The 11400-nt window shown below is 46.9% G+C and overlaps 1 protein-coding gene across 6 annotated transcripts; it reads left to right on the forward strand.

Annotated features, from left to right (window-relative positions):
- The first annotated feature begins 1701 nt into the window (after positions 1-1701).
- Positions 1702-11023, forward strand: Sirt4 (sirtuin 4). 6 transcript variants are annotated; one of them, XM_050159064.1, is made up of 5 exons: positions 1702-1809; positions 3255-3749; positions 5746-6040; positions 7283-7493; positions 10587-11023. In XM_050159064.1, the coding sequence occupies exons 1-4, from the start codon at positions 1802-1804 to the stop codon at positions 7433-7435; spliced, it is 951 nt and encodes a 316-aa protein (XP_050015021.1). In that variant the 5' UTR covers positions 1702-1801; the 3' UTR covers positions 7436-7493; positions 10587-11023. The 6 variants fall into 6 exon arrangements, with proteins under 6 accessions (XP_050015021.1, XP_050015022.1, XP_050015023.1 ...); XM_050159065.1 differs by lacking the exon at positions 1702-1809 and adding an exon at positions 1815-1853; XM_050159066.1 differs by lacking the exon at positions 1702-1809 and adding an exon at positions 1840-1857.
- The last annotated feature ends 377 nt before the right edge of the window (positions 11024-11400 follow it).

Raw genomic sequence — 11400 nt, forward strand, 5'->3', positions numbered from 1 at the left:
TTCATGACCTGTGTCTGAACTCCTTTCCTGAGGGACGTTCTCCATTTTTATTTTGACTTTTGCTACTTATTAAAATGCAAACAGTATAATTGGGCCGTGGTGGTCCAGCACTCAGGAGGCAGAGGCTGATGGATCTCTGTAAGTTGGAGGCCAGCCTGGTTTGTGTCAGGACTGTTATGCATAGAAACTCTGTCTTGAAAAACCAAAAATAAAAAAAAAATCAAACAGTAGCTGAACCTTTGACCTTTGATCCTAGCACTTAGGAGGCAGAGGCAGGTGGTTCTTTATGCTTTCTGGTCAAGAGAGTAAGTGTATAAATCTCTATGCATTATACTTGGCTTTTCTCGTATTAACTTCAAAATCATCCATTTTTCAAGTTTATGGGTATATTCCTCATAATCCATATTGGTTTTGTGTGTGTGTGTACATATGTGTAGGGGAGCCAGTGGAGGCCAGAGAGGAGTGTTTGGGATCCCCTCTCTATTACTCTTATTTTATGCCTTTTTTTTTTCTTTTTGAGACAGGGTTTCTCTGTAGCTTTGGAGCCTGTCATAGACCAGGCTGGCCTTGAACTCACAGAGAGCCACCTGCCTCTGCCTCCTTAGTGCTGGGATTTAAGGTGTGCACCACCACCACTGCCTGGCTACTTTATTCCTTTGAGGCAGAGTCTTGTCTCTCTAGCACCTATAATTCTTTACCTTTCTTTCTTTCCCTTTTTCCTTCTTCCTTTCTTTCTTCCTTCCTTTCTTTCTTCCTTCCTTCCTTCCTTTCTTTCTTTCTTTCTTTCTTTCTTTCTTTCTTTCTTTTCTCTTTTTCTTTTTTCGAGACAGGGTTTCTTTGTGGCTTTGGAGCCTGTCCTGGAACTTGCTCTTGTAGACCAGGCTGGCCTCGAACTCACAGAGATCCGCCTGCCTCTGCCTCCTGAGTGCTGGGATTAAAGAAGCCACTTGTCAGGCCCCAATCCATATTTAACTCATAGCAGGACATTTAATTACTTTGAAATGGAAGAGAATATACATAGAGGAAACCGAGTCAATTTTGCCAATCATGGTGGCACATGCCTTTAATCGCAGTTCTGGGAAGGCAGAGGTAGGCAAATCTCTATGAAATGGAGGTCAAGCCTGGTCTACATAACAAGTTCCAGGCCAGTCAAGGCTATATAGTAAGACCCTGTCTCAAAAAACAAAGCAAAACAAAAACAAATCAAATGAACAACATATATAAAAAAGAAGAACACAAGTCAATTGTAAATTATTAAGTGTATTTTAGCTGGGTATGGTGACCCACGCCTTTAGTCCCAGCAAAAAGAGGCAGAGAGAGTCGGGCAGATCTCTGAGTTCGAGGCCAGCCTGGTCCATACAGGCTAAGGGTACAAAGAGAAACCCTGTCTCAAAAAAACAAAAAAATAGGGTGAATTCCTAAAGTAGGGCTGTTTAGATGCTATTTTGCACACAGGACTTTGGAAACAACCATTTCTCTACCAGGCATGGTAGCACTAGCCCATAATCCGAGCACTTTTGAAGTTGAGCCAGGAGGATAGGAATTTGGAGTCAGAGACACTGCCTCAAAAAACAACGTAACACAGAAAGACCAACCAATTAACCAAACTCAAAACCCCCAAAAGGCACTCATAATCCCAGGTGTCAGCAGCGCACCCGGAACCTTAACTGAACTGACCAGGAAAGACAAACGAAAGTCAGGGGAGGACTGCGGTAGGACCTTGAAGTGAGAGACCCGCAGGATTGTGGGACTTGTAGTTTGCTTTCCAATTAAGTCTGCTTCACGGAATACACTTCCCAAGATGCACAGGTAGGTAGCAAGCTAATCCTACTATTGGGTGAAAATTGCGGAAGGTAAGTAAGTATTCCGATTCGGCATTAGGTTTCCAGCTGTGCATTTTTTTTTAAATTTTATTAAAACAGGGGATCCCATTTGTCCTCTTTGTTCTTGAGGGGACACGGAGGAAAACAAACCCGACTGTTTGTTTAGCTTTCACGTGTAGTTGTGGAATGTCCTGGAGAAAGCCGGGTCCTGACCTTATGTGTAGAAAGCCAAGCCTAAAATGTTTGCCTGTCGCTAGGTAATTTCTGCATTATTTCACAGGATGTATCCAATGCTTGTTTTTAAAACTAGAAAACCAGACAGGCAAGTGCGTGCGTGCGTGCGCGCGCGCGCATTGTCTTCTGTGTCCAACTAGCAGAATTTACAGAGCACATTAAACAGATATTATGAGGGAAATGAAGTAATTTAAAGTGTATTTGTGAAGACACGAATAAAACCAAACGCCTGAAAGATCAGATCAACGTCCTGAAAACTGCCAAGTTGGACTGGAGTATAGCTTGGCGATAGAATGAGTGATATCATGTAGAAAAACAAAACAAAAGCAAACAACAACGAAAGAGAAAAAAAAAAAACCCTAACATACTAGAATTCAAATATCTCATGGAGAAATAAGGTAACTCTGGTTTAGCTGGGTGTGCCTGGGCTACAGGCATCCTGTCTCAAGAAAAGAAAAAGTAATAATTCTGATTTAAACAAAGCAGGGTTAGAGAGCAAATAGTCCCTTGATGGACAGTATTAACAAAAATATAGATAAATAGACCCATATGGTGCTGCACGCCTTTAATCCCAGGACTCAGGAGGCAGAGAAGGTGGATGGATCTCTGTGAGTTCGAGGCTAGCCTGGTCTACAGAATGAGTTCCAGGACAGTCAGGGCTCCATGGAAGGAAGAAAGGTTTGTTTTTAAAATATTTAAAATTTGCTAAATTAAATTTTCCGTGTATTTTACCTGCACATATATTTGTGTACCAACCACCTTTGCTCCCAGTGCTTGCAGAGGCCAGAAGACGGGGTCTGATCACCTGAAACTAGAGTGACAGATGGTTGTGAGACCCCATGTGGGTGCTGGAATTTAACCCAGAACCTTTGGAAGAACAACCAGTGCCCTTAAGCTCTGAGCCATCTCTACAACCCTGTAACTGACTTCTTACATTTAACACAACCCCCCACCATGTACTGTCTCTCGATTTCTCTTTTGAGTTTAGCCTAGACTGGCCTCTGACTCTCTCATTAGCTGAGGAAGCCCTTAACCTTCCTGCTTCCATCTCCGGAGTGCTTCAATTCTAGGCATGGACCACCATGACGAATTTTCGTAGCTGAATGTATACCCGCAGTGGATAGACATGCTTTTTGTTTACCCATTCCTCGCTTGGTGGTAAAACCCAGCTTCTCTCATGGATTTCTTTTTCTCTAGAAGGAGAATGAGTGGATTGACTTTCAGGTCAACAAAAGCCCATTGGACAGCGAACCTCAGCCGGCCGTGCTCTCATGGACCTACTGGGTTATTCGTGCCGCCAAGCCCTCCTTTGGACCCCGAGAAGATCAAGGAGTTACAGCGCTTCATTACCCTTTCCAAGAAACTCCTAGTGATGACTGGCGCAGGAATCTCCACGGAGTCTGGGATCCCAGACTACAGGTCGGAAAAGGTGGGTCTTTACGCCCGCACGGACCGGAGACCCATCCAGCATATCGAGTTCATACGCAGTGCTCCAGTTCGTCAGCGGTACTGGGCCAGAAACTTTGTGGGCTGGCCTCAGTTCTCCTCTCACCAACCCAACCCAGCACATTGGGCCTTGAGCAACTGGGAGAAACTGGGGAAGCTGCACTGGTTGGTGACTCAGAATGTGGATGCTCTGCACTCCAAGGCGGGGAACCAGCGGCTGACAGAGCTCCATGGATGCATGCACAGGTGCCGGAGTCTACGGGGTTTGCCCATAAAAGGATGTGTGGTTCCCCAGGCAAAGGGCGGTTGGCTGCCTTAGATCCACAGCCAAGGCTTCCTGAGCAAGTCATTGGCTTTGGGGATAGCCGAGAGAACTGAGAGGGGAAACAGACAGAAACGAGGAAGGGAGCAGGCTGGCTTGTGTGGTGCGCTGCTCGCATGCAAAGCTCTGGGTTCAGTTTCCCAGCACCAGGAAAAATGTGAGTGGGGCTGCACCCCAGGGACCCCGAGTCTAGACTGTAGTGTGAGTGAGGCTCCACCCCAGGGACCCCAAGTCTAGACTGTAGCGTGAGTGAGGCTGCACTCCGTGGGGACCCCGAGTCTAGACTGTAGAGTGAGTGAGGTTGCACCCTGGGGACCCCGAGTCTAGACTGTAGTGTGAGTGAGGCTGCACCCCAGGGATCCCCAGTCTAGACTGTAGCATGAGTGGGGCTGCTCTCCGTGGGGACCCCCAGTCTAGACTGTAACGTGAGTGGGGCTGCACCCCGCGGGGACCCCCAGTCTAGACTGTAGCGTGAGTGAGGCTGCACTCCGTGGGGACCCCGAGTCTAGACTGTAGTGTGAGTGCGGTTGCACCCTGGGGACCCCGAGTCTAGACTGTAGTGTGAGTGGGGCTGCACCCCGCGGGGACCCCCAGTCTAGACTGTAGCGTGAGTGGGGTTGCACCCCGCGGGGACCCCCAGTCTAGACTGTAGCTTGAGTGGGGCTGCACCCCGCGGGGATTCCGAGTCTAGACTGTAGTGTGAATGGGGCTGCACCCCGTGGGGACCCCCAGTCTAGACTGTAGCGTGAGTGGGGCTGCACCCCAGGGACCCCGAGTCTAGACTGTAGCGTGAGTGGGGCTGCACCCCAGGGACCCCCAGTCTAGACTGTAGCGTGAGTGGGGCTGCACCCCGGGGACCCCCAGTCTAGACTGTAGCGTGAGTGGGGCTGCACCCCGGGGACCCCCAGTCTAGACTGTAGTTCAGAGTTATCGCAACTGTACAGAAAGAGCCACTATGGGGGTGGTGAGTAGTATTGCTAACCCTGAGTTTGGGTTGAAAAAAAGAGAATTATTTCACCAAAAGTGAAGAAAACTAGGGTGTTAATAAACCATCTCCAATCTCACCATGGTCCAGCATCACTGTTGGGGAATTAACTCCCTAACATGCTCACTTCTTGTTTCTTCCTATTTGTTTGTTTTATGGAGTCTCTCTGTGTAGTCTTGAGTAACCAACTCACTCTGTAGACCAGGCTGGTTTCAAACTCACAGAGACCCAGTCTGCCTCTGCCTCACCAGTGCTGGGATTAAAGGCGTGTGCCACCGCCCTTCAAAAAGTGTCTCCACAGGGAGTGATAGTGACAGGCACCGCGGAGGGGCAGACGAGAGTGCCGAGGGGCACAGGTTTGAGTACCAAGGTGATCGAGTGTGGACAAAACGGTGGCTGGCCATATGAGCCCAGTCAAAGAATTATGTTTGTCGCTACTTCATAACTATAATTTTGCCACTGTTTGGAATCATAACATAAATATCTGTTATGCAGGATATCTGATATCCGACCCTTTGTGAAAAAGTCGTTGGGGGGCTGGAGAGATGGCTCAGTGGTTAAGAGCATTGCCTGCTCTTCCAAAGGTCTTGAGTTCAATTCCCAGCAACCATATGGTGGCTCACAACCATCTGTAATGAGGTCTGGTGCCCTCTTCTGGCCTGCAGACATACACACAGACAGAATATTGTATGCATAATAAATAAATAGATATTTAAAAAAAAAAAAAAAAAAAAAAGAAAAAGTCGTTGAACCCCAAAGGTTCGTGGCCCACAGGTTGAGAACCACTGTTCTAGAAGGTTGCAAAGAAGGGAAAGGAGAACACGAAAATGAAAATGGATGTCCTACTTGTGATTGTTTTTTGGGGGGGGATTGAAAATGGTTGGGGCTTTATCCCTCCCAGGAACTATACTCAGAAGGTCTCATATTGCCTTTAGAGTCCTGTGCCTGAGCTGTGGGGAACAGACTCCCCGCAGGGTACTGCAGGAACGCTTCCAAGTCCTGAACCCCAGCTGGAGCGCTGAGGCGCAGGGCGTGGCCCCCGACGGCGATGTGTTCCTCACTGAGGAGCAGGTCCGGAGCTTTCAGGTCCCGTCCTGTGATCGGTGCGGAGGTCCTCTGAAACCAGATGTCGTTTTCTTTGGGGACACAGTGAACCCAGACAAGGTTGACTTTGTGCACAGGCGCGTGAAAGAGGCTGATTCGCTACTGGTGGTCGGATCGTCCCTGCAGGTACCTGGCTCTGTCAGGGTTGCAGAGGCCCTTGCCCGTTTTATAGGGTGTGAAGTCCTAGAGGTTTGCTCTTATTTGAGCTTCCCTTTTAGTCTTCGTGTGTGAGTGTGTGCGTGTGTGTATATGCGTGAGTGTGCACATGTGTATGCAGGCGTGTCAGTGTTGGGTGTCTGTTACTGCCTACTTTAGGGTTTTTGTTTTTGTTTTGAGACAGGGTTTCTTTTTTTTTTTTTTAAGGTCACTTTGTGGGACATTTTTTTTTTTGGTGTCTTTCTTCCTTCCCTTCTTTCTTCATATTTATTTATTATGTATACAGTATTCTGCCTACATTCATGATTGCAGGCCAGAAGAGGGCACCAGATCTCATTACAGATGGTTGTAAGCCACCATGTAGGTGCTAAGAATTGAACTCAGGACCCTTTTTTTGGGGGGGGGCTTTTTTCGAGACAGGGTTTCTCTGTGGCTTTGGAGCCTGTCCTGGAACTAGCTCTGTAGACCAGGCTGGTCTCGAACTCACAGAGATCTGCCTGCCTCTGCCTCCCGAGTGCTGGGATTAAAGGCTTGTGCCACCATCGCCCAGCTGAACTCAGGACCTTTAGATGAGCTCTTAACCACTGAGCCATCTCTCTAGCCCCCAAGACATGGTTTCAACAGCCCTGGGTGTTGGGAACTGAACCCAGATCCTCTGCAAGAGCAACAAGTGCTCTTAACCACTGAGTCATCTCTCCAATCCCTGGCATGATTTGTGAGACAGTCTCTCACTGAACTTAGAGGCCCTGGAATGACTGGCCTGGCTGGTCAGTGAGCTCCTAGGAACCGTGTGGTTTCCCTCTGTGAACATTAGGTTTACACACGATTCCCACCAAACCCAGTGTTTACATGGATGCTGGGAATCTGATCTCAGGCTCCCACACTTGGGCAGCAAGAACTTTCTCCAATGAACCATTTCCCAAGTACCACCACCTCTTTGTAGACTTGTAGAATGAGTGACCGATTGACTGGTTGGTGGTTGATTGTCTGTAGGTCAGACGACAACTTGTGGGATTAGTTCTCCCTACCTACCTTTCATCATGGGTTTCATGGGTTTTGGGAATTGAACTGACACCATCTGGCATGGCTGCAGGCTCCTTTACCTGCCGAGCTTCTCTTCTCCCTTTTTTCTTTCTTTGTTGTGCTGTGTTTCTGAGGTGAGGTGGTTCTTTACCTGGATCTAGAGCGAACTCTTGTCCTCCATCTGGGCAGGTGTACTCTGGTTACCGGTTCATCCTCACCGCCCGGGAGAAGAAGCTTCCTATTGCCATTCTGAACATTGGACCCACTAGGTCGGATGACTTGGCCTGCCTGAAGCTGGATTCCCGCTGCGGAGAGTTGTTGCCTTTAATAAATCCACAGTGACCGAGGTCTGGTGCTCAGAGTCTGGGAATGGAGTTTCCGCTGAGTCCTGCTGCTAAAGGTATGACACCTTCTCAGACAGTAGGGTCTAACCTGGTGTAGTGGCTCATGCTTGTGACCCCAGCCCTCAAGAGTCTAATTAGACGGTGGTCTAGAGATCAGGGCCAGTCTCCATACATAGTGGGTTCTAGGCTAGATTAGGTCACAGGTATGAGACCCTAACTCCAAATTCAAAAACAAAACAAAAACCAGATGACAGATTCAACTTCCTGTTAGATTAAGGACTCAGGTGACAGACAAAAAAGACAGTTCTAGACTTAACATATGACTTATTTGTTTATTATGTATACAATATTCCGTCTGTGTGTATGTCTGCAAGCTGGAAGAGGGCACCAGACCTCATTACAGATGGTTGTGAGCCACCATGTGGTTGCCGGAAATTGAACTCAGGACCTTTGGAAGAGCAGGCAATGCTCTTAACCCTGAGCCATCTCTCCAGCCCCCATATGACCATTTTTTTAAAATTAAAACTAATTTTACTTTTAACAGTAGGTAGGATTTTTACTGTTGTTCTGTTTTTTTTTTAACCTATTTTTAATTTTTGCGTATGATGTTTTGCTTGGATATTTGTGCAACATATTCATGCAGTGCCCACAGAAGCCAGAAGGGGGCATCAGATTCCCTGGCCCAGGAGTTATAGGTTGTAATCTACTCCATGGATGCTGGGAACCAAGCCAGGGCCTCTTTGGGAGCAGCAAATGCTCTTGCAGGCTGAGCCATCACTCAGCCCTGTGTTGTTGGCTTCTAAGGACAGAGTTTTGCTGTGTAACGCTGGCTGTTGTGACACTTGCTATCTAGCCCGGCCTGGCCTTGGATCTATTGCAGTCCTCTTGACCCAGCTTGCCAAGGGTGCACCCAGTTTTAGGTCTAGTTTATTTGTCTTTCTTTAGAGGTTTCTGTATTTATTTATGTATATGAGCGCTCTGTCTTCCTGTAGGTCTGCAGAACAGGAGAGGGCCTCAGATGCCCTTACAGATGGCTGTGAGCCACCATGTGGTGCTGGGAATTGAACTCAGGACCTCTGGAAGAGCAGCCAGTGCTCTTCATCAGTGAGTTATTTCTCCTTGTTTGTCTTTCTTAAGAAACACAACACAACACAAGATGTCCCCGGTGTGCACTGCTTCTGCAGAGGACTAGAGCCCATTTCCCAGCTGGTGGCTCACAGCTGCCCGAACTCCAGTTCCAGGGGAATCCAACATCCTCTTCGGAACTCTGAGGACATATGTATATATGTATTATATAGACATGTATTCTTGTCTGAGGACATATGTATATAAGTATGTATATAGACATGTATTCATGTCTGAGGCCATATGTATATATGTGTGTATATAGACATTTATTCTTGTCTGAGGACATCTGTTCATGCAGACACATGAGCGCTCATGTAATTAAAAATAAACCTCTTTTGGGGGTGAGTTTTGAGACAGGGCTTCTCTGTTTAGCCTTAGCTATTCTGGAACTCTCTCTGTAGACCTGGCTGGCCTCGAACTTACAGAGATTGGGCTGCTCTGCTGGGAACAAAGGCGTGCGCCACCACTGCTCAGATTAAAAAAAAAATTTAAAGTACATTTTCAAAGTTGGTGTAGTTATTATCTAATTAAAGAATTTCTATCACTTCAGGAAGAACTCTACCAATTCCCATAACCTTTACACGGCTACTAACCAACCTCTGAGAACAAATAACCATTTTCTGTATGCCCATCCCTCATCTATGCATACATCTGTCAGAGTGTCCATCCCTCATCTATACATACATCTGTCAGTTTGTCCATCCATCTATACATACATCTGTAGTGTGTCCATCCTCCATCTATACATACATCTGTCAGAGTGTCCATCCATCTATACATACATCTGTCAGAGTGTCCATCCATCTATACATACATCTGTCAGAGTGTCCATCCATCTATACATACATCTGTCAGTGTGTCCATCCCTCATCTATACATACATCTGTCAGTGTGTCCATCCCTCATCTATACATACATCTGTCAGTGTGTCCATCCCTCATCTATACATACATCTGTCAGTGTGCCCATCCCTCATCTATGCATACATCTGTCAGAGTGTCCATCCATCTATACATACATTTGTAGTGTGTTTATCCCTCCTTCTATACGTACATCTGTCAGTGTGTCCATCCTTCCATCTGTACATACATTCATGCATTCATGGACTTTTCAACGACTGTGTAGATTTTTAATTTTTTTGTGGCAGGGTCTTGATATGTAGTCCAAACTAGCTTCAAACTTGAAGTCCTCCTGCCTCAGCTGTCTTTGTACTCGCATTTCAGGTTTGCACTTCCACACCCAGCCAGCATATAGTTTTCTCTACTTACCATAATATATTAAGATTCATTTCTGTACTTTATTGCTTCTTTTTTTTTTTACAAAAGGAGAGTTTCTTTGCGTAGCCTTGGCTGTCCTAGAACTAGCACTGTAGACCAAGCTGGCCTTGAACTCACAGAGATTCACTTTCCTCTGTGATTAAAGGTGTGCATCACCACTGTTTGTAAATGCTGGACATCTTTACCGTTTTATTTTGTATGTGTGTGCATGTGTATGGATGCACAGGTAACATGGCACACGTGTCCAGGTCAGGGAACAATGTATAGGAGTCAGTCCTTGCCTTCTACCTTGTGGGTTATGGGGATTGAGCTCATGTTCTCTGGGCTGGTAGAAAGCTCCTTTCCCCACTTTACCCACAGAGCCATCTCACTGGCCTTGGGTTTTTTGGTTGGTTTTGAAAGTCTTTTTTTGTTTGATTTTAGGTTTTCAAGGCAGGGTTTCTCTGTAGCTATGGAGCTTGTCCTGAAACTCGCTCTTGTAGACCAGACTGGCCTCGAACTCACAGAGATCTGCCTGCCTCTGCCTCCCAAGTGCTAGGATTAAAGGCATGTGCCACCACTGCCCTGCGGGTTTTCAGAGTCTTTCTGTGTAGTCCTGGCTGGCCTGTGTAGACCTGGCTGCCTCTGATCCACCTGCCTCTGCCCTCAGAGTTTTGGGATTAAATGTGTGTGCCACCATGCCTGCTCCATACTTGCTCCATCCTATCCTCCCCATTAACATTATCTTGTTTGATTTCTTTTCAGATCTCTAAAGTTTCTTCCCTTGCATTCAAATTAATGGAGGCTGACTGTGCCCTATACAGGGCATAAAGCAATATCTGCAGGCCAGTCCACCAGTGCACACCCCTGTTTACAGATAGCTGTCAGAGTCCTCATGCAGATGAGATCTGCCCTCCTAAGAAGGACTTTAAAGAAGCAGCTGTTCTTGACGGCACAACTGTGCCACCTTCCTTTTCATCCCACCGGGAAGAAGGAACATCTGGGAAGTCCATGAGCCAGCGTGGTCTGTGGAGGCCGCCATTGAGACCTCACTGATTCAGGGAAGAACCAGAAGAGCATCTATAACTGACTTCTGATTCCACATGGCTGTGTCTGACTGAAGCACCTTGATATTTTAACAGCATGAGCAACAGCATAATGAAATTTTATTAACCGAACAATAAATTATTTTAAATAGCGTACCAAGTGTATGGACTGTACATTTGTGTATACAAGAAAGTAGGTGTTTAGGCTAGGGTGCCCTAAGGATTTCTACTTGCTGTTTGCTCTCAGAAGGGGATGCCTGCCTTGAACCTGGTGTGTAAAGGGAAAACAGTTCATTCCCTGTGGGTTCTTCAGCTGTGTGATCACTGCGCTCAGTGGAAAGAATCAGTGTGCCCTGAAACGTGAGGCACATGAAGACTCACGCTCTTCCTTGGAAAGCCCCATGTCTGAGTCGGGGACAGGCAGCTCATGCTTCCCTGTCCGGACCTCGGGAGCAATCTCAGCTCACAGGGTAATCTGTGCTCTTGGGCTGTGGGGCTGCCCAGTCATTCATTCAGAAGACACACAGGGTTGT

Source organism: Alexandromys fortis, unplaced genomic scaffold, assembly GCF_014885135.2.
Source record: "Alexandromys fortis isolate MF-2015 unplaced genomic scaffold, M_Fortis_MF-2015_v1.1 scaffold_90, whole genome shotgun sequence".
In the NCBI taxonomy this organism is placed as follows: Eukaryota; Metazoa; Chordata; class Mammalia; order Rodentia; family Cricetidae; genus Alexandromys; species Alexandromys fortis.

Excerpts from the sequence above, each read along its gene's own strand:
- Sirt4 (XM_050159061.1), top strand. The coding sequence starts at position 2,656 with ATGGATCTCTGTGAGTTCGAGGCTAGCCTGGTCTACAGAATGAGTTCC. Across the intron at positions 2,736-3,254 it reads GCTCCATGGAAGGAAGAAAG|AAGGAGAATGAGTGGATTGA; the intron begins GTTTGTTTTTAA and ends CTTTTTCTCTAG. Across the intron at positions 3,750-5,745 it reads CTCCATGGATGCATGCACAG|AGTCCTGTGCCTGAGCTGTG; the intron begins GTGCCGGAGTCT and ends TATTGCCTTTAG.